General features: G+C 53.6%; 6 protein-coding genes across 6 annotated transcripts; 2 read left to right on the top strand and 4 right to left on the bottom strand.

The window, feature by feature from the left end:
• Positions 1-99: 99 nt before the first annotated feature.
• QC761_103160 (uncharacterized protein) lies at positions 100-1113 on the bottom strand (the record flags this gene model as incomplete). Its single annotated transcript, XM_062873560.1, has 1 exon — positions 100-1113. One exon carries the CDS (start codon positions 1111-1113, stop codon positions 100-102), a length of 1014 nt encoding a protein of 337 aa, XP_062736611.1.
• QC761_0002970 (uncharacterized protein) lies at positions 135-4793 on the top strand (the record flags this gene model as incomplete). Its single annotated transcript, XM_062871777.1, has 4 exons — positions 135-4296; positions 4369-4634; positions 4696-4703; positions 4787-4793. Exons 1-4 carry the CDS (start codon positions 3354-3356, stop codon positions 4791-4793), a joined length of 1224 nt encoding a protein of 407 aa, XP_062736610.1. The 5' UTR covers positions 135-3353.
• A 48-nt stretch (positions 4794-4841) lies between these two features.
• QC761_0002960 (uncharacterized protein) lies at positions 4842-8730 on the top strand (the record flags this gene model as incomplete). Its single annotated transcript, XM_062871776.1, has 2 exons — positions 4842-6998; positions 7059-8730. The coding sequence occupies 2 exons, from the start codon at positions 4842-4844 to the stop codon at positions 8577-8579; spliced, it is 3678 nt and encodes a 1225-aa protein (XP_062736609.1). The 3' UTR covers positions 8580-8730.
• Positions 8731-12701: 3971 nt separating this feature from the next.
• QC761_103140 (uncharacterized protein) lies at positions 12702-16596 on the bottom strand. Its single transcript, XM_062873559.1, has 6 exons — positions 14210-16596; positions 13917-14147; positions 13791-13858; positions 13571-13740; positions 13011-13498; positions 12702-12990 (listed from the first exon to the last, which is right to left on the bottom strand). Exons 1-5 carry the CDS (start codon positions 14433-14435, stop codon positions 13060-13062), a joined length of 1134 nt encoding a protein of 377 aa, XP_062736608.1. The 5' UTR covers positions 14436-16596; the 3' UTR covers positions 12702-12990; positions 13011-13059.
• A 697-nt stretch (positions 16597-17293) lies between these two features.
• Positions 17294-17998, bottom strand: QC761_0002940 (uncharacterized protein; the record flags this gene model as incomplete). The annotated part of the gene is made up of 2 exons (XM_062871775.1): positions 17294-17755; positions 17818-17998. 2 exons carry the CDS (start codon positions 17996-17998, stop codon positions 17625-17627), a joined length of 312 nt encoding a protein of 103 aa, XP_062736607.1. The 3' UTR covers positions 17294-17624.
• A 76-nt stretch (positions 17999-18074) lies between these two features.
• On the bottom strand, positions 18075-20479 carry QC761_0002930 (uncharacterized protein; the record flags this gene model as incomplete). The annotated part of the gene is made up of 4 exons (XM_062871774.1): positions 18075-19016; positions 19079-19680; positions 19746-20191; positions 20445-20479. The coding sequence occupies 4 exons, from the start codon at positions 20477-20479 to the stop codon at positions 18075-18077; spliced, it is 2025 nt and encodes a 674-aa protein (XP_062736606.1).
• Positions 20480-22134: the final 1655 nt, after the last annotated feature.

Genomic DNA, 22134 nt, shown 5'->3' with positions numbered 1-22134 from the left:
ATGATGATGATGATGATGATGATGATGATGATGTCAAAGATGATGCAATACAACCATTCCGGTTGTCTCCCCAGCTCTTGTTTCAATGCTCTGGGGGTTTCAATCCTCCCAAATCGTCTCCAAATCCAAGTCCTGTCGTCTCTCGGCGCCACATACACTCCACCGCTTCCGCTTGTCCCGGGAGCTGAAACCACTCAGGGTCCTACCACGAGATGGGCCATCAAGACTGTTCCTTCCCTTCTCTTCCTCGCCGCCTTCAGCTGCCTCCGCTGCTGCCTTGAGCTGCGCTATCCTCTCAGCCTCCAAAGCTGCCTCCTCTGCATCTGGTGAGTCTGGGATGGTTTCAAGACTGGAAATACTGGGGCTTCTGGATCGAAGTGAAGTTGGGGTAGACGGGACAGATGATGATGGATATGTCGAAAAGGTGGAGGTGCTAGAAAACGCATCATACGCGCGGTAAGACGGCGATGTGGCAACTGCAGATGGAGTAAGAGGGCCATTGACCGGAAACGAGCCCACGCCGGGAACAGCCATTTGGCGAAGGGGAGAGGCTGGCCGCCGTAACTTGGGAATAGTGGCTGAAGATGTTAAGCTCAGAGCCAGGTTGGGCGAACTGTTCCTCTCCGCAAGCTTCCGCTCAGGGTCGTGAACCGAAATCCGGGTTGGCGATGTGGGAAAGGCTTCGTCAACCGGCTTTCGGGGGATCCTAATGCGGCTGGGAGATCCTGCAGGGCTCGAAGGACGAAACTGAGGCGACAATGAAAAGTGACCACCGCCATTGATTCCTGGCATCGACTGTGTGCGCACCATGGGCGGCGGGGCCAGGCTTGCGGCCGACCTGGATCGCACGTGGTTGCTAGACAGCGGCGAGGATGCACGAGGACGGTATGTGAGCAAAGACCCAGGTGTCCATGTTGGAGAAATTGGTGAGGACGAAGGTGAGGGATCGGTCGATCGGCGGATCGTGGGAGGCTTCCGCAGGTAGTCGAATTCCGGAGGGCCGACTGGCGTCAACATAGATGGAGTCGCCGAAGCAGAAGACGACGCTCTTGATGAGGGGAGAGACGTGGGCCGAAACTCCTCCATTCGCTCTGTCTCAGGAACGGGTTCCATGGTGAATTGCTTGACTGAGGATTCTGTGGTTCTAGTCGTGGTCTGCTGATGCCCTCATCAAACACCGTTTATGATGACTTGGTCAGGAAACTCATGGAGCGACACAGCGACAGCAAAGTCGATCCGACCGAACCACCGGCTGGGGGTGGGCGTGCAACGGCAACGGCAACAGCAACCGCAACCGCAAGCAAATGTCAATGCCTGGATGCTTGGATGATGGAATTGCTTGCAATGCTGTTCCCCCTTGCAGCCGTGGCTGTGTTGGTGAGTGTGGACTGTGGAGGGCCAGGGGAAGCTTGCTCCGGCTCGGATTTCGGCAAGGTATCGATCGCAGCGACTACTTCTGAGAGCGGCGACCTGGTATTTGTTGAAAAGAAGCTGGAAGCGGTCACCAGCGTCTCACGAAGCTGTTGCAGGAAGGACGACGGGAGAAGGAGAGACCCAAGACTCAGTCAATCAAGACCACTCACTGCACACGCGCTGCAGATGCGCACTGGAATGCAGGGAACGAAGGATTAAGGCGGGGTCTTTACCCGGCCAGGGGTGCTGCTGGATGCGCGGAATGCACCAATGGGGCAGTCGCTGGGAACTCGAAGTGGACAAAGCCCGCGAGGGCGGGACGACCAATCATAGACAGACCAAGAAATATATGGCGCTCTGTTAGTGACCCTTCGCTGACTTTTGCTGCTTGCCTCGGTGCTCTCGTTTTGGGGTAGGTGACACATTCATCTCCAGGGACAACCTGAACTCGAACCAAACATGGAACCGTCGACATTACTGCCACAACTGCTGAAGTTGCCTCTGTCCGTGTCGACTCGAAACAACGGGTTGGGCTCTTGCGGTCTCACTCATCACTCTCAGCCCCGGCTTTTGCACGGATCACCAGCGTCCGTCACCTGCGTGCCTGCGTCCGTCTCGAGCCGCCGCCAGGTCCAGCTCGCCACCGGGCGAAACACTGTTGATCCAGAACGGCACCTGCGGTTCCTTGATTGTTTCGGGGACTGATCAATTTTCGGCGTTAAACTCAACCATGGGACGAATATTGCCAAGTGTGCTGCCACTCCCGTCACCTACCTATCTCAGAGCATCCTGATCGATTATCAACGGCAATGCAGCAATTCATTTTATTCAAGTTGGACAAGACATTCACCAAACAACAGCAAAACATCTGAACACGAATATATGGATTACTATGCTCGTCGATAGCGGTCAATGGCAGCCAATGGCCATCCATACAGAGTACACACCGCTTTCTTAACTCCAGGTTGCTCATGCACGACTTGTTTTCAGGTCCGATATGCCATCTGCATCTTGGCATTTGTTCTGCCAGTCGTGGCCACCTCTCATCCACAAGTCACAGCATACGTAGCGGCAAAGCTGTTTTTCGCCATCTCCACCCCCGCATTTTAGTGATGGTGTGCTCGCCGGGGAAGCGCGGAGAGACCCACCCGGCCGGATATAACATCCGAACCGCTCATGGACCGTGCTTTCGGCAGTCCTCCCGGTGGTCTTCCGGCCGCAACATGACGGAATGACGGGACGCTGCGGTCCGGTGCCAAGGAACCTGTTGGTTCGAAACTTCATTGGCTCTCCACAGCTGATGTTGCCATTGTCACCTTGTCTGAGCGCCTGTCAGACGCTTACCACAAGCTCTCCCCCGTCCTTTGGCTCTTCTTCTATCTCAGAGCATTAAATACACTGGATGGTTATTCGAGAAGTCTCAGACTGGCACATGTTGTATCAGGGCATCTGCAATATCGCGGGTACCTTGCCTCAGGCGCGCTCTGCCCTGATCTGATCTTGAACATTCAACTTGTGTTGTCAACTCGAACACAAAATCCGCCCATGCTATCTACCCTTTCCAGGATGTTGATCACTTGGCACTGTTCTACAGCATTGGTTGTTGGTTCTGTCAAAGGCCAGGCAACCGTTTGAGGTGCAGTACGAACAACCCAAGTGGGACATATTGTTGGTGGACGCGCGGCCATCAGCAGTATTGCATCTAGATCCAGCATCTACATCATTCAAGCCCTACCAATACTCTCAGGAACCTGGTGATGCTGTATCGCAAAGAAGATCCAGGGGCGTGACCCCCTGTCAACAACATGCAAGGCCGTTCAGAGCCGCGTCACTTTGTGAGATGGGCAGTTGGCATTGATAGCCATACTGAAGATATACGAGGTTTAAGGGGCTGGGCAGTGCATCGAGGACCTCAGGTTATTAGTACATAAGCTTATGGCATGTCCAGACTACCCTTGAGCCGGGCATCTGGGAGAGCCGGTGATAAGGTTAGATCGGTGACAATGGCAGCAACATCTCTTCGGGACTTTTCCCGACAGGTGAAAGCCATCACCAAGAAGAACCTCGTTCTCCTAGTCACACGGCACTGGATATCGACTCTTCTTCAATCCATTGTGGCTCCTATCGTCGTTCTCGCCCTCGTACTCAACATCCGAAACTTTGCCAAAAGCAGGGAACGCCTCGGGGTCGGCCATGCTCGTCCTATTCGTGCCCTCGTCGAAGCTATACCCGCTTCACAACAATTGATTCTTGTCAGACCTGATTTTCTCGGCTCTGATGTCGACACGGTCATCGGCAGACTCGCCGCCTTGCTACCCAACGACAAGACCATTCGCTTTAACTCGGCTAATGAAGCCAGAGGCCACTGCACACCCAACTTTCGAGGAGTGTCCAACTGCTACGCAACTATCGTCTTCAAAGATTCACCGCTGACAGTGGGCGTTTCCAACAACCAAACATGGGACTACACAGTCATCGTCGACCCCATACGCCAATACGGTATGACTCTCGACAGCAGCGTGTATGACGATGATAGTGCCATCCAAATATACCATCTACCTGTCCAGCTTGCTGTCGACAATGCTATTACCGATAGCAATGAGAGACCGAGGGAGTGGGCATACAGCCGGACGTCCCAGCAGTACCTCAACGACAACCTTGACGCTTGGTATTCCAGATTGGTCATCGGGACCTACGCCGTTGTCTTCTTCCTCAGCACACTTGTCCCTGTTTACCATACTGTGAGCTTCGTGTCGGGCGATAGGGCGAGTGGCACGGCAGAGTTGATCGATGCCATGGGAGGAGGTCCGGCTGGCCGTGTCACCGGTACCATACTTGCACTGAGTGTGGTGCAGTTTCCGACATGGCTTATCTCTGGGTGTCGTAAGTCCTGTTCAAACAACTGCGTGAGAGACTGTGAGAGAAGTAGGGACTAACTCGACCGACCCTATCCAGTTTATCAAAATCTACTCTTTCCCGAAACCAACGCAGCAGTTCCCATCTTCTGGCAGCTTTTCAATGGTCTGGCCTTCCTCAACGCTGCCATTTTTGGTGCCTCTTTTTTCACGAAGCGCATCATCTCTAGCATATTCGTCGTCATCTGTTTCTGCTGCCTCGGAGGCGGTGCCGCCATCATGTTGAATCGGGTCGCCGAAACGCCACAGGTGCTTCCTCTGTCGCTGTTGTTCCCTCAGATGAACTACATCTTTTCCCTGTCACATGTGAGACTGACGGCTATATTGCTCCAGACAATCGGACAAGTTACTGACATTGTTTTGACAGATGGCCAAGTTTGCTTATACCGCTCAGCCTGTGAACATGTCGCAAGCCATCCTGACAATACCTCAAGAATGGTATGGCCAGCAAATTCCAGGTGGTAACTATCAGTCGCCCTGTGGACATTCTGGGTTTTCTTGGTGATCCAAATCATGGTCTATCCCATCCTGGCCATCGTCACCGAGCGGATCATGCACGGTGCCAACTTCAAAAATCGGACTCTGTCTGAGGCGGCTGATGACCCAACTGTTGCTATTCGAGCAACTGGTCTCACTAAAGTCTACTCTGGCTCGTGGATCAGGAGACTGTTTGGCTGCGGTCAGAGAGGCAAAACCTTCAAAGCTCTCGATGGAGTTGACTTGGTCGCGCCAAAGAATCAAATTCTATGCCTCCTTGGTGTCAATGGGGCAGGCAAGTCTACGACTCTAGACTTGCTATCGGGGGCTGGAGCACCAACGGCAGGATCAATCACTATTAATGCTCGTCACCCTCGACTCGGTGTTTGCCCGCAGAGAAATGTCTTGTTCAACCGCCTCACAGTCTTTGAGCATGTCCAATTTTGGCGCGAGCTCAAAGGCGGATTTGAAGACAAACGAGCGCTTCATGACCTCATCGCTGCCTGCGACCTGACCAAGAAGACACACTGTCGGGCTGGCACGCTGAGCGGCGGTCAGAAAAGAAAGCTTCAGCTCGCCTGCATGTTCGTTGGTGATACGACTGTCTGTATGATGGATGAGGTCACAACCGGTTTAGACCCCGTTTCTCGACGGACTATCTGGAACATCATTCTGGCTGAGCGTTTCAAGAGATCGATGGTCTTCACAACTCATTTCCTGGACGAAGGCGAGGTTCTCGCTGATCATATCATCATCCTGTCCAAGGGCCAGATCAAATGTCGAGGCACCGGAACCGCTCTCAAGAATCAGCTCGGCGGGGGGTATCGGGTGAGCATTCCCATGAGTGGAAGCACGATGGCGGACAAGCTGGACCTCGATGCGCCAAGAGGCATCCATCAAGACCGGATTCTCTACACGACACCCGACTCCAAGTCCGCCGCTCAGTTGATCGCCAGACTGGAAGCAGCAGGACAGACCGACATCCAGGTTGCCGGACCGACAGTAGAGGATGTGTTTCTCCGGGTTGCCCAAGACGATATCGCTGCAGTTGAAGAGGACGGCAAGAAGGTTTCAAGAACAGCGGTCGACATCGAGAAGACGGCATCATTCACACCGGCACAACAATATCAACAACTCAGCTTCGGCCAGCGCCCAACTTTCTTTCAACAAGTCCGCGCGCTTCTCCTCAAACGCCTTCTCATCCTACCCCGATATTGGATCGGGGCTTTCCTCGTTCTTGCTCTTCCGATAGCCTGCATGCCCCCGATCAACGGGTTCATCGCCCAGGACTTCACCCGGCCGGGCTGCAAGAATCTATACGCCGAACTCCAACCCTCGCAACAGTTCGATCCTTATGTTTCCCCTGTTTACATGACAAGCTCCACTGGCCTGAGCTCGGCCATGGGCCCGAGTTCGTTCACAGACACCTTTTATACTGTCCTCAGGGACTTTCCCATCGGCAACCCCCCCGCTCCTAACATCAGCGACCAGTATCCCGTATGGAGTGAGCCCTATTCTATTGATCAATTTGGTGACGACTGGCAACAGATGACGCACTGGGAAGACTTTTCGGCCTACATCCACCTGGCACATGCCAGAGGCTTTTCTGGTCATTGGAACACAAAAGCGTTGTGGATGGGTGGAGACGGTGAGCCCAGCCCGACGCTGGCCTGGGCAATCGAGAATGCACAACACCCCCCTAATATAATGGCGCTTTTGAACTTGTATTCTTCGGTAAGGAGCGGGGTCAAGATCCGAGTCTCGACATCGGCGGAGCCGTTTTATGGCGGGGGCTATGGTGATGGGAGTTGGACGTACATTCTCTACGCCGCGTTCATCTTCACGGTGTACCCGTGCTTCTTCGCGCTGTACCCGGCCTTTGAGAGGTCGAGCAAGGTCAGGGCGCTACAGATTTCGAACGGGGTGCGGCCGCTGCCGATGTGGACGGCGTACTTTTTGTTTGATCTGTGCTTTGTTTTGGTGGTGTCGATTGCGTACGCTGTGACCATTTCGATGCAGTTTCCGGTGTGGTTTGGGCCGGAGTACATGTTCATTATATGTCTTTTGCATGGCATCACGAGCATCTTCGTCAGCTACATTGTGTCGACGTGGGCCGAGTCTCAGCTGTCGTCGTTTCTGTGGGCACTGGGATTCAACTTGCTGGCGTATTTTGGGCTGGCGTTGGCGTATACTGTGAGTTCATCTCGTCTACTAACCGGACTTGAAGGTCGAAACTGATGGTTCTTTCTCTAGCTACCCTCTGTCTTGAGCGATCCGCTTGTTGTACAGCGAAATGCCGACATTATCTCCCATGTTCTGGGCATCTTTTTCCCAGCCGGCAGTTTGTTTCGCGCCATGGCCGTCGGATGGAATTTGTACCAGCTCGGCTGCCGCGGTGATTCGGACTTTCAAGCACCTGCTGGATCGTGGTGGGGGTACGGCTTTCCCATCTGCTACCTCGTTCTTCAGGTGATTGCCTTTGCCTTCATTCTCTGCGTTCTCGACAAAGACCTCTCTCTTTCATTGATGCCCTCACGGAAAGAGAAGACTTCACCCGTGACCCACAACACCGCTGCAACACTCCCCTCCCACCAAGAAGAAAAGCTGCAGCCCAGCCTCAACTCCACCCCTGCCGAAAATGAGCTCCTTTCCATCTCCCACATCAGCAAATCATTCGGCACTAACACCGCCGTCTCCGATGTAACTTTCTCCCTCTCCCAGGGCGAGATCATCGCCCTCCTCGGTCCCAACGGAGCAGGCAAAACCACAGTCGTCAACCTCATCCGAGGCGAACTCGCCCCCGACAGCGGCCAAGTCTTCCTCCGAGGCGAGGACATCTCCTCCTCTTCCTCGGCCAAATCAACCATCAACTCCGCCATCGGGGTCTGTCCCCAGTTCGACGCCTTGGACCTCCTCACCGCCCGCCAGCACCTCCGCTTCTACGCCAAAATCAAGGGCATCCCCCCCAGCGAAACCGAACTCAACGTCACAGAGGTGATGAACCAAGTTGGCTTGGCCCCCCACGCGGATAAGCTTGCCACCAAGCTCTCCGGTGGAAACAAGAGGAAGCTGTCGTTGGCTATCGCTCTGATGGGCAACCCTGCCGTTTTGGTGCTCGACGAGCCGAGCAGCTCCATGGACGCAGCCGCCAAGAGGAAGATGTGGAAGGTGCTTAGTCATATCGCTTCTGTACCTGGAAGGTCGCTGCTGCTGACCACGCACAGTATGGAAGAGGCTGACGCGTTGGCTACGAGGGCGGCGATTTTGGCTGGGGGAAAATTACTCGCGTTGGGAACGACGGAGGAGCTGAGACGGGAATACAGTGACAGTGTTTGTGTCCAGCTGGTCCTCAGGTCAGCACCTACTCCTACCCAGAAAGAAGTCGAAACGGTGGAGCAATGGGTGAGGGGGCAGTTTGGAGAGGGGACGGTGTTTGAAGGTCGGAGCTTGGGCGGGCAGGTGAGGTTTGTAGTGCCGAGTTTGTTTGTTTCGGCGGCGCCTTTCAGGGCGGCGACTGTTACTGGCAAGGACGATGAGCGGGATAATGTCTCTACTGTGAGCAGCAAGACGGAGCAGCAGGTTGTGAAGGGGGGGGTGGGGAGGTTGATTGAGCTGATTGAGGAGAGCAAGGAAAGGTTGGGGCTGGAGGATTACACTGTGGGCGCGCCGACGTTGGAGAGGGTGTTTTTGAGCGTGGTGAGGGATAATTTTGTTGAGGAGGATGGGAAGGTGAGGGTGCCGTTTTGGAGGAGGTGGTTTGCGAAGGCTGCTTGAGGGGTGGTGATGGGCGCGTTGGTGATACCCGTTTAGAGTGGAGGTGTGGAAACAGAGACAAGAGTTAAAGGATAGAAAAGCACTACAAGTAGACACTCTCTAGTTATTTTCTATGTAGCAACTCATCAAGAAACGCAACATTTTGTTTATTTATCCCTTCGTGTCTCAACAGCGCAATCCATGACTGGGATTCAACTGCCATGCCCAAGGGCGGTTATACAAAAGTAAACAGAGTCATGGCATCGATGACATGTGGGGCGAGTTGATGATAATGTTATCGAACACCAAACGAGTTGGCAGTCTGCTATTCAACTTTTTCTCCAGAGCACCTGATGTTGATAAGTAAAGTGGGTGTGCTCTTGGTTGCACCTCTGTGATGCTCCACGTTACCCCTATTTACCCCTTTTCTCTCTACCTTCTCTATCCTAGGTATCCCAGACATAAGGAAACACCCATACCTCCTTCCTTCCTTCCCTCCTTCCGCTTCTGCCAAGCCCCCTACGTCGGCGGATCTAACAAGTCAATAGATGACGACATACTCACACTACACCCCCCTTTTCGTCTCCTTGGTTAGTCCCACCCACCTCAGCCTTATCTGCAATTGCTTCACACTAACATCAAGCCAACACCAAGTCCTCGATCCGACTTTTTTACGCTCCTTAAAAAGGCAAACAATCCCGATGTGAACCTTCCTGCATCTTTGTCTCCGTGTTTGCCTCCTCACCGATCAAAACGTGGCTTGCTGAACGTACGATCGCAGCGGAAACAGTGTGTATCTGGCCGGTCTACACATGTTATAATTTCCGAACCTCAACGGCGTTAACCTTGCTCATCGACACGCGCTACATTAACCAGGTTATCGGCACCGATCACCCCTCACCGGCTTCTCTTTCGGCATCTTTCAATAATCAAGTGGCTGTCCGGGTATGTGTCTGTCCAGCTTCCGCTCGCAAACTTGTCCGTTCACGCCAACAAAGTGTGGCGTCCTCGTGGCGTTGTTTGCTCGCAAACAATTTGTGTCACCAATCACCACCCATCACTGAAGAATTTTGATCCCCTCGAGATCCCCCCTCCCGTTTCCAGCCGTCAAAAGTGTGGCCTTGTATCGTGGCGTCCGGCTTGCTGTCGTGGCACCACACCTTTTCTTCCCCCAAGTGATCTACCCGGTTGGTGGGTGATGATCCATCATTCTAAATCTGTACCTCCGGAAATATGCCCGAATCCCCACTCTCACCATCCAAAAACGTGAGGTGTTTATGCACGTTGACTGAGACCGCCAGCACAGTTAGGCATGGTGATTGGACAAACTGTATCACAGAAAGAATTCGCGATGCTTGTCACAGTATCCGCCGGTACATGTACCCAGGGTGAAAACCTCTCCCCCTTCTACTCCTCATCGGATGTCGACCTCGACTTACACTATCCCAAAACTATTCACCGGCCCTTACGCGGTGTGATGATAATCGGGTGCGTACCTCCGACAAGGACACCAACGACGACGACAACGGCAGCGCCCACGTATAAGGGTCCCAGTAAGACCCCGGAGCTGTTGCCCCCGTAGGGTTTGGTGCCGTGCTGCGGTGTCGCGTTATGTCCATCCTCCGGGTCCGGGAGATGATAAGAATAAGAAGTACAACCAACCACAGTGTGAAACTTCAGTAACCTCTCGAACACCTTCCGCCCCCAAAATGATCCATCCGTGTAGTTGATATCTCTCGTTTTCGCTTTCTGCCTGCCATTGTTGTTGTCTTTTAGAAAAAAGAAAGTAAACCTAAATCCTCCGCAGTAATTCCCCCTCTTCCCCTTTTCCTATCATAGCCGCCGGAAGTATCCAAAACTCCCAAGAAAAAAAAGGTCCAACAAGGTACATAATCGGCGGTTGATGGTTGATGGGGAAAAACACCGAACAAGCACCATGATTCGCTACGGCTTAGTTGGCAAGCCAAAATATGCCGTTGTGAGGGGAGAATAAAGAAAAAGAAATGCCTGGTACTCCACGGTACGCTACCCGTTCTCAAGAAATTTGTTCTCCCAACCACCGCCACCACCGAGGGTTTTCAGTGGCAGCCAATCATCTGTCAACAGGGGGGGTTTAACTTCACCCTCATCCGCGGGCCTAGTTTGTATTTTCACCAAAAGCAACAGGCCACTCTAGAGCGGGAGGGGTAGCTGCAGGTTTGGAATCCGGCTAGCTGTCGCTGTCTCGTATTTGGAAAATGGCTGTGTGTGTGTCGAATCACATGGGAGATCCAACGCAAAATAAAAAAAAAATAAAAAGAAGAAAAAGAAAAGAAAAAAAGAATGCGCTCTCTCACGGGGTCCCAAGACAAGACAGCCGAAAGTAACAAGATTTATTTCGCATTTCTCGTCCTACGACTCTCACGCCCTCATGATTTCTATGACATCGGTTAGGCCCATCAAAGATTCCCAGGTTAGGGGGCGGCGACATGGGAGAGCGTGTTTTCAAGGCTATTTAATTAACCACTGCTTTTACTGATGATTATAAGACGGGGGAAAAAAAAGCAACATCCGGCCTCTCTCTCTCTCTCTCTGTCTGTCTCTGTCTTTCTCTTGCTAGTCAATAACCCCTTCCCCACATGTCAAGTATTTTCTCTCCACAGACTACAAGAATTAGCCATGTCCAAGAAAGAAAACATTCAGGCGGTGTGACGCAACAAACCTGCCCCCTTCAATAACCATCAGCTGTCGCCAACCTCATAATATAACCCCAACAACACGAATGCTCACCCAACTCCCAAAGAACCCGGGGACTAAGTCTCATCAATCAAAAGTGACACAAAAACAGAAGTGTGTAACGAGGGATAATTAAATGCCTCGTGCTCGCTTACCCCTAACCCGCAGCTTTTCGTCCTCAGTCCAGCAGCAGCAGAACCAGGATGACCCTGCTGACCGACCCATCAGCTCGGGACGGTGATCGTCGCCGTCTCTGATCTACCGGGAGCACACACACCCCACCGTCCCATGCATAAATGGAACTGGGCTGGCTGGGATGTCACTGACCACCTGAATCCCCCCCTTAGCCGCCCCTGCGTGTGCACGGGCCGCAAGATTCGGATATATACAACCCACCGAGAGGAATGAGTGTGTGTGCGTAAAGGCCGCCAACTCGACAGCTCACATATCCTCGGAGGGGCGGCCCCGAAGGATGGGGGGAGATCGGCTGATATGTGATAGATATCCAGCTATCATTTCTTTGTCGACTAAGTACACTGACACAAGGCGGACGTGTGTATTTCTTACCTCGGGGGGGAAAAGATGTTGTCGTGTATCTACTCCGTACAACCCTGGCATACAGTAGTAGAGAGCCTTTTGATTGCATCCATCCATCCATCCATCCATCCATCAAGGTTCCCCTCGGTAAACAATCGGAAATACTCTCCTAATAAGGTCAGAAAAAGGCAACAAAGTGACATGCAACTCTGTGGTCAGTGGTCACAATGCACGACAAACCACAAACCACAAACCACAAACGACAAGACCAGAACGGGGAAGCACCTCCAGCTTGCCCCGATACAACCCTGAACCCCTCGATCTGGGACATGATATGCCATCGAAAAATCCTCCTTCTTTCCAAGCCCCGCGCCTGGTGTGTGGACCCCTTTTCCTTCCCCTTCCCCTTCCTCTTCCCCCTCCCCTTTCCCCCCACATGCTCGACTTACACGTAATGTCATGGCTGAATCAACAGTCTCATGCCAATTTCTCGACTAGCCATTCTGGGTCGCCAGTGCAGGGACGAGAGCTGAAGAACAAAGGTCCCAAAATGATATCTGATAAAAAGACAGATCGATAGATAGCGAGCCCCACTTCATGTGGTGATGTGGCCTGCGGGGTTGAAAACTCCCCCCAGCCACAGCCTAAGCAAACACTACCAGCCTGATGGCTGCAGTCTGATCTCGATAGTACCTTGGAGTAATGGAAATGGTAATGGAGTCTGGCAGTAACTGAGATGCAGCAAAGTGTCCATTCGGCAATGATCAGCCACTTGCCGCCGCCGAGAGACTACGTCGACGCCTCGCGCAAAAAAAGAAAAAAAGAAAAAAAGAAATAAAGAAATAAAGAAATAAAGAAAAAAAGAAAAAAACGATTAAGAGAAAGAACGTAGTCTTGCTGGTAATGGATTTGATTGAGGGCCGCCAGTAGGCGCTTGTCCAGCAAAACCAGCCTGTGAATAATACTAAAACACCAAAAGAAAACACACGATTTGCGCCTTCCTCTCCTTTTTTTCCAACTGCCCCGCTTCATTTGAACCATATCCCCTTTTTCCTTTTCCGTTTCCGTTTTCCCCACCCATAGCACAGTAACAACACAGACGCCATCTCGCCAGTTTTAGATCCTTTCCATGCACACTGTCGTCCCGAGATAGAATTAGCAATGAAAGATGTACACACACCCACACCCACACCTACCCACACACACACACACACAAGATGCCCAAGAAAAGTGCGATGCTATCCGCAATCTAGTTAGGTTGAGAACGAAGAGGAAAGTAGAAATCGGGCATGGGGTCCAGGTGCCAGTTCTTGGTGCCCTGCTCCTTGAAGGCACGCTCCCACTCATGCTCCAAAGCGGTGGGAATGGTCCAGCCCTCTCGGGAGCTGCGAAGACGCATGCGGACGAGGTGGCGCTTCTCCGTGGGACCGTCAGCAAAGCCCTCACGACGGTGGAGGATGGCCAGGTTGTTGATGAAATGAATGTCGCCGGCCTGAGTTTGAATCTCCATCTCCGCAGCCCGAGCAATGGACTCAATCGCATCCAAAGCCTCCATTTGACTGCTGGTCAGGGATGGGAGGTTCTTGGACCGGGGATGAGCCTCATTGCCGAGGAGAGCAGCACGGCCAAAGTTCATAATCAACCTGTTATCCTGGTAGAAAATGACAGGACGGCACTGGAAGCGAGGACTGCAGGCAGACAGGGTGGTGGTCAGCCGCAAAGCTCCACAAACGGCAAGCCAGTCAGAAGCAATAACTTACAGCGCAAATGGCCAATCAGAGCGAGCCAAGGTACGGATGATATCCGGGCGAGTGGCCGCAAGAACGTTGTAAACGGTGTAGGCCGAGGAAATAATACACTTTCCGCCGGTAGCAGCAGTGCTGCGAGTCAACCAGCTGATGACATCTCCAGCCTCCTCGTGGTGGAAAGTCTGCCACAGGTCAGTGAAGCCCCAAAGCGCGCGAAATATGGGTGGCTTACAATCGACTTGTTTGAGTGTCTGTGGTGCTCGGCGGCCAACTTGGTGCTGTTGTCAGCGACGATGTGGACTGCGCCAGAATGTGTCAGTCAAAAGGTCAAGGTTGCGAGGCCCAAAGACATGCGTACCCAGCATGTTGCCACGCTTGTCCTGGCGACCGCGCTGCTCGGCAATGTACGATGAAAGGCCAAGGTAAACCAGGCTGAGATCCTCAACAGGATAGGATGCAGGCTTGAGGCCGCGGATGACAGAGAACCCCTTCCCGTTGTGAACCTCGCGGCTGAGCTTCTCAAGCTTTGGCCCAAGGGTAGGGAGAGGGAAGTTGGTAGGCTCAACGAGATCTCCATCCTGGTCAAGGGCTACAACGATGCGTCAGTGACACGACAGGATCTTGCAGGAATAACTCCAAGTAGGAACGCACTCTTGAAGTGAGCAACAGCCGCATTCACCTCCGTGATGTCATCCTCGTTCAGACGAAGAATAAAGTCAGCGGCCACCGCCAGGGAGGCGGGAGTCCAGGCCAGCTCGCTGTCGAGGTGAGACGGAAAGCCGGACGGCAGTGCTGGGGCAGCAACAAGGTTGACATTGACGTCGGTGATTGGGGCAACAGCCGCCCGGGAGATGGGTCCGGATACAAGAGCAGACATGGTGGGAAAATGTTGAGAGCTGGTTCGATGTAACGTAAACGGGTGAGAGCAGGTTGGTACCGGTCTAACAGATGACCGAGAATAGACTTTAACAGTTTTCGAAGAGAGAGACAATGGTGCCCGGACGTGTATGCTGTGGATACGAAGACACAGGACAGAGAAATGAAATGAAGACGAGTGAGGAGGGAAAGAACGAGAGAGAAGTCAGGTTTGGGGGAAGAAAAGTCGGACTGATATAGTTTTATCAACTTGACCTCTTTGTGCTTGCCCAATTCCATTTGCTGCCGCTGTCCGATCCCAGGAAACCGGTGAGCTGGTGGGAAATAACGACACGGCGAGGACCGTAGCCGTCCCGCCATTGACCTGGCCGGAAGACAGGTTGTGGTGCTTACACAAGAACGAAAGGAACAGGCGATGATGTTGAGAAGCAGCCACACGGGTAGCCAGTGGAAGCTGGCAGGAAGGTACATGCTAGGGCTGCTCAGGCCAGGGCCTGTGAGGCACGGCATGAAGTAGAGATATCTTAACTCGCTTAGTATGCCCGGCAGGCACAAGGAGTAGCGATACTCGAACTTGGGCATGGACAGACAGAAAGATGCTGAACTTCCTCCGAAGTGCTGATAGCAGCCATGCGAGTTTCAGGTCACCAATGGAAAAACGGCCGTCTTTAGCTGTCCAAGAGAGCACCACTTGACGTTGCCCTGGCCCAACCAAGGTGGATGACTCGCGACGGAGTGGGATGTAGAAAGATGGGAGCCAGGGGTGTGGGAGAGGTGCTATGCGAGTACTTGCTCCAGGCTCTTGACCCTGTCCGCGCAAAAATGCGGTTGGAGGCTTCAAAATTTTTGAATGCAGGTGTCCTGACCGTTTGGGTCGATCGACATGACTCGGTCAGTCAAGTACGTTCTTTCCTAACTCCTAGTAGTCTGGTAGCTATGAAATGTGTGGGGTTGGCAGTGACAACTGTATGGAACCAAAAGCGGGAAATCCCAATTACGACTAGACCGGTCTCGGGCCAGCCCAAGCTAGCCTAAGCGGAAGTCGCTGCTGAGAGGAGAGGACGACCAAGCAGGAATGGATTCATGAAGAAAAGCCTGAGCATGTAATTGAAACGAACGCCCTTGGAGAGGTGAAAGCAGCTTCGATTGCAGTTCCGCCCAATGCACCACGATTCGCTGCTTTGGGCACTTGCCTCAGACAAGCTCCTCATCAAGGTGCCCTGTGGTGTGGTGTAGCCATGAAGATCGAGACTATTGCCTTACACGACGGTCCCTGACGAAGCTGGTCGGGCAGGACCCGGACGTGGAAACCAAAGACTGCAAAGTGATAGGTACCTTGACACGAACTAGTGGCCAACGGGGCGGGATCTCCTTGATTTCCCACATGATATGGTGCAGCAAGCAAGGCCGACCCAGCCGGCCGATGCCCTGCGCGAGGGCGATGAGCGAAGATGGAGCATACCATGGAGACAGAGGCAAGAACATCCATCCATCGGATGCGGTCCTTCCAGGTTCTCGACGGCGCACCAGAGACTCCACTAGTTGCTGTCACACCACCGGATCGCGACGGCGGGGTCTGGCTTCAGGGCACTAGGTAGGTACGTAGGTAGGTATGGCGGGAAGGAGCGGGAAAAGAACTCGGACGACTCTCCTGGGTAGGTACGATAGCCCCATGAGACGAGAACGGAAGGCACCACTGTTGGCGGCAAACCCTCTGGCTGAGTTGACCGGTGAGAGGGAGAGCTCCGCCAATGCGTCGATCGGTGCCGTTCTCTGGATGGGAGCTGCCGACAGATACGATGACCGGTCTGTGTGTTTCCGGGCACGACATGAGTGAGGTGGCGCGATGTCAAGATGTGAAGCTGGGCAGGAAGGCCTCTTCCATTGCCTGCTAGGGCGGCAATAAAAAGAAGGAAAAGATCTTCCAGCAGCCCAGCCAAGAGCAGATCAGGTTTTAAACAATGCAACAGTGCAACATGGGAAAAGGGAAATGGATGGAAAACACAATAGCCATCTAGAAGCGTGTCAAATGGGCCATTGTGGTATGGGAAAGGAACAAGGGGGTTTGGGGAGACATGGCTTACCATGAAACTCGCAGTTGAGTATCACGGCCGGACGATCTTGCATGCTGCCACAGCATTGGCGCCTATCCACGACGGGAGTCTAAAAAGTTCCTTTGTTGAAACCAGGAAGTCGAAAATCTCAAGGCGCTTGTGGAATGAGCTGCGGGATACTGCATTGCATATGCAAGCTCCAACTGCAGCAGAGGCGCAAGGCCAGTAGCCAGGCTACTCTGCATTGGTAAACATCTACAGAGCCAAGCACGCAGAGCAGGTGCCGTAATGCCTTTTTTGTCCATGTTTGGCACCCTCGATGTGTAGGTTGCCGGCCGGTCAAGGTCGCGAAGCTCGGGTCGAAAGAAGAAGAGGATGATGGGAAGGGCCGGGACAGCGGGACGGCTCACTGCCGCTGCTGTCTCGTCACACAAGAAAACAAAAAAGAAAAATCGGACGAGCCGCATCAGGGACCTCGGAAAGGCGCAGAGCAGCGGTTCTACACGATCCATTTACAGATTTTGTTTGTTGGAATATGGATCGTGGTGCCGTGTCGTTGCGTAGGCAAGAGATACTGAGAGCAGTGGACAGGAACCTCGAAGGCTTGGCGATCACACTTCAGCCCTGGTTCAATGATCAAATGATCTATTCCTTTCTGGGACTAGCTCAATGCGGGGGGGGGGCTCGATGAAGCCCAGCCAGGAAGTCAACCGCAGCCGCTACGACGCTGGCTTGCAAGTGTGGGGTGACGGAGGCACACCAACATTACATCTTGCCATGATCTGATGACAAAAAACGGCTGTTTGGCGGATCAATCCGGTCACTATGCACACTCCGTGTCAAATGGGCAGAGACGCTGTGGTCGAATGAACAGTCAAAACACTTGATACTGTGTCCTCCCCTATCGACAATGCTGTTGGTGGGGGGTGACTATAGTGACAAGAGGAGTAGTCGTACAAAGTGACACAAGCTGAAGGGAACGCGCGAAGCCCAAAGGAGGCCGTCAAACTCCCCGCCGGCAATGTTTCATGAGCATCAGAGGCCCGGCTCGTCCATCTGTTTCCAACAAAGATTCCAAAGTCAACTCTCAAAGACCCCTTCTCACATCCTCTTTCTCTGCACCTGCATTAGGTCTCTTAGGCCATGTTGCGTGGCTGCCAGTTCGGTTCGAACAATTGGCTCACATAATAGTACTCATCCTCGTACTTCTTGAGGCCCTGATCCTTCCAATCGCCTTCGTTCTTCCACATGCTTTCCCATTGCGCTTCTACACACCGGGGGTCAGCTGCTGGTTCCACGAGACAGATGGAGGTCTGTGGAAGTACTTACTATGCTCCGCGACGTACTTTCTGGTGTAGTGAACGAGCTCAATGGCATCGTCATCAAGTTCTGCCAGACTTCGAAGGTCGGCATCCCTGCACTCGGCAGAGAAAGGGTAGATGCCCTTATTGCAGTAGTGGAAGTAGGCAAGCAGGGTGTTGGCTCCTAACGCGCCGTCAGTGTTGCCCATCACAACTGGTCATGAGCATGGACTAACCCATTTCATACTCCTTGACGCTGTCTTCTCTCGCCCAATGTCTCTGTGATCACATCTTGTCAGTTCCAGGAACCCATGACTTGCAGACAGCGGGGTCACCAACCTTCATCCCGTGCTTCCTGGCATAATTTGCATCATGCTTCGTAACAAGACCGATGTTGTGCAGTAAAATAAAAGTCACAAGGTAGGTAGTCAGCCATGTCTTTTGCTTCTTCTCCTGCGTCATCTTTTGAAGCTCTTCAAGCGTCTTTCGGCGGAGGTGTGACTGAATTTGGTGTATCAAGAACGAATCGATCTGAGCCCCGAGCACAGGTGGGACAGGCGTCTTCCGATGCATGTCATTGGTCGGGTCGTTGATCAAGTCCAGGGGCATGCCAAGCCTCTCGTTCCCGACAATCTCGAGCGTCTTCGTGGTGAGCCGTGCCGTCATCCAAAGGTCAAGAGTGAGTCCCAAGAGACCCCGTTCTGATTCCGTCAAGGAATGGTCTCGGCCATCTCTGGCTCTGCTGATGGCGAAAAAGTATGTTCTGTGAAGCAGTTTGTCCCGAGCACCCAGCAGGCGCATGCAGCAGTTCTCCAGACCGCGCTTGATGTAGCGGCTGTAAGAGTTTTTCGCATCCTCGAGATCGACAATGGCGAACGGCGGGATTTCTCGCCTCTGCTTCACGCCGTTCTTGTCCACCCAGGTTCTCTCCAACTTGTCTCCTGGCTGAGGGACAAACTCTTTGACGCGCAGCTCCACAAACATATTTGTGTATCCTTCCGTCACACGAATCGTCCTCTGCTCTCCAGGAGCCCAGACCTCGATATCATCGAGCACGCTGTCCTTCCAGCGGCTGGTCCACTCATGACCAGGAACCTGGCCCGGCTTGTAGAGTTTGCAGTCGACAATCTTCAACCGCAAGCAGTTGAGCCGGTAAATTCTGGTGCTGACGTTGACCTTTCTGCAGGCGATGCACGGACCATTCTCGTTTTCAGGGTCCAGATTGCACTGGTGAGGATTAGCACGTGTTTTACACTGAACTGAACTGTAGATCAAGGGAAAAGACTCACACGGATGCGCTGCATCTTGCATCGAATACAGCTGCCCATCTTCCTGGTCTGCGCGGTCTTGGCTCTCAGCTCTTGATCCTTGAATGCACCTCGTCTTGCCGGGACGTTTCTATGCGCAGGATACGTGTCAAAGTTTGGGCCATCTGGCCTATCAGTGTCGTCCTTGTGACCCAGGCCGTAGAGGTCCGGAAGACTAGCTAGTTCTCCAATTGAAGCGCCATATTGTGTGGTGACAACCCCCCCACCGTACATGACAGAAAGAGCTTCGGACTTGATGGTGGAGCCCATAAGGCAGTGCGATCCTGGAGCTGTGTAATTAGGTCCGTGATGAAGACCATCTCCAAGCCCCGGCGGCGCAACCGGATAGACCATCTCCTCCCTTGTTGTGGATGGCGGCATACCTACTACGTGTGTCGGCTGCAGAGGCGGGTAATATCGAGCCATGGCTGCCGGATCATCACGAACGAGAACACTTGCTTGATTTGAGGGCGAAATCGTCAGGGTGCGCTCCTGCGGTGAAATGGGAGCCATACTGGGCCCAGGGACGGGCGCCATGCCTGGGCCATATTCATAGACTGGTGTCTGAGGAAGCGGCCGATAGCCTGGAGGCAGCATCAGCACCACACCAAGGAGACGGAGGGCCAGGCGTGATTGTGTGGAAACTTACTTGGTGCGGGGTCACATGGGGAGCAAAGGCTCGAAAAACATTGCGCCAGCCTCTGGCTGGTCCATCCAGGCCAGCCGTCGCCCGAGAGAGGTGACTTCTCGTGGTCACCCTGGCCGATAAGATCTCCAGAATTGGGCGCCATGAGGAGATTTGGGGTGCTGAGACGCTGTCTCTTGTGCGGGTTGTGCCAGTTGCTCGAGTCGAACCAGTTCTCGACCTGGTTCACAGACACATTGAGATAGGAAGCGGCGCTCTCGCGTAGCGGAGGATGACACCACACGTCCTCCAGCGGAAGCTCAACGTATATGTTGGAGAAGTCTTGCGGCGTGTATTGATCAAGCTTGGTGTTGAGGTGGAATAGAGCAGGTGGCTCCGCTGAGGAATAAGTCCAATCCTGGAGCACTGGCTCTGAAGGGGGATCCTCGAAGGGATGAGCCCTCCGTTTTCTGACGGCGTTGTTCTAGACAAAAAAATCATCAACTGGCTGTACAACGAAAGCAAAAAGGGGGGCAGCACAAGGAGGTGGTGGTTCACAAGGTAAGGGTCGGTGAGCAAGCCCCGATCATAGTAGGAATTCGGAGGGGGCTGAGGGGAAGGAAATATGTGAGTGACGTGAGGGAGGGGTGTAGGGGATCAAGGTGAGTTGGTTCGAGTGAAAGGGGAGCGTATATGTGGAGATGTGTTTGGCGTGTAGAGTACCTATGTGAGGTCAAGGTGAAAGCAGGCGGCGACATGGCTCGGGGACATGTGCAGGGAAGACCAAGTTCAGAGACAGAAGTCGGTGACTGCCACCATGCAGCCTGCCGGCAGCGAGCTCAACAACGAGAGACAGTCTTCTTACCATGGTGAAGGACAATCAAGAGGTATTCCACTGGGCAATTCGAGGTCAATAGAGACCTAGGGTGTACTTGGTCGGTATGTACACCGGTGTGGATACGACCCTGGCAAGCAGGGAAGCACAAACTCTGGGAATGTGAGCAAGCAGCAGCACCCGGCGGCGCACAAAGGCAACCAAGGGGGAACCTGCTCCGACCCCAAGGTCAGGCAGGTGGCCCCTCGAACTGGTGGTGAGGGGGGTTGCAAAGACGCAGAAACGTAGGCGTCTCACAAAAGCGCCATCGCCACGGGGACGACAGCCCCGTACGACCGATGGGGAGCTGCAGCAAGACACAACTGAGCAGCAGTCGGTGCAGCCGGCTGCGGACGGAACTAGGTCAGGAAGAGTCGGAACGACACGAGGCGAGGAGGGGTGACAAGGGGGCTCGCGAGGAGGAGAGGGGCGTGAATCCAAGCCAAGATCCTCGGTCGGCAGGCAAGCAAGCAGAAAGGGGGAACACAATCTACTGCTCGGTTACCACCACCCCCAGATCTGCGCAAAAACAGCCTTGGAGGGGAGATCTTGCGTGTGTTCCCTTGCCCGCTAGTGCCGTCTTTTGGCCGTCGTCGTTGCTTTCAGACGGCGCCGTGCTGTCAAAGAAAGGATGTCGTAGAGAGAGGAGCTGGCCAGGGTGTGGTAGCCGAGACTATGGTACGGCTCCTCCCAGGTCCACAAATCTGGTGACGGCACGCAATTGCGCCAGCAGCGCGGGCGATATGGGCCCTGTTGACGGGGTAGGCCAGAGACTCCTGGACGGGAGTGGAGTCGAGGTTGGGCGTGAGGGGCGTGATGCTGATGGGCAGGTCGGTGAGGGCACCGGTCAAGGCTCAGCGGCGGGAGTTGTCCTGTGCCACCCAATGGTTCGCGGTAATACACGCGTGTTGTCTTACGGGCTGGACGGGGTTGAAGGTGCCTTGTTGCGCGGTGGGGACTGGAATTGTCGGGGGTTGAATGCGATTGTCTCGTTTACTTGCAAAGGAAGGGAATCGGTGTGAGCTTTGGAGGAGATGGGCGAAGAAAAGTGATTCACCGGTCGCCGGGAAGGCGCAAGCTGACCAGTGCTTGGCTAATGAGCACCACCCAAAAATTGGGCGGACATGGGGCAGCAAAGCCGGGTCCGTGAGTCTCGAGATAACGCAAGTTGCAAAGTGCGTGCATGGATGTCGATGGAACCTCAATGCGCGGTGTAAAAGCGGTCATCTGGTCAGGCCATCGAGGGTGGGAAAAAGAGCGGCATTGGATGCGACGGGAGGACAGGGGATAAGCTCGATGTGATAACTGACAGACAACTGACTGCCCGGTTGTTGGTTGTACGTCCAGTCGTCGAGGTGCATACCTCACCGGTTTCGTTGCTGGCCGCCCGCTCCCATCCAGATTAATACCCGCTCGACATGCTTCGGCTTGTGAATTGCCCATCCTATTTCTGATGGTGTCGTGAATGGGGTGCTATTCACAGAAACGGAGCTGATACGGAAACCTTTTCAAAATGGCGGAAACTAATCTTGACCAATC

The sequence above is a fragment of the Podospora bellae-mahoneyi genome (assembly GCF_035222275.1).
Source record: "Podospora bellae-mahoneyi strain CBS 112042 chromosome 1 map unlocalized CBS112042p_1, whole genome shotgun sequence".
In the NCBI taxonomy this organism is placed as follows: Eukaryota; Fungi; Ascomycota; class Sordariomycetes; order Sordariales; family Podosporaceae; genus Podospora; species Podospora bellae-mahoneyi.
This window is presented reverse-complemented; position numbering and strand designations above follow the sequence as displayed.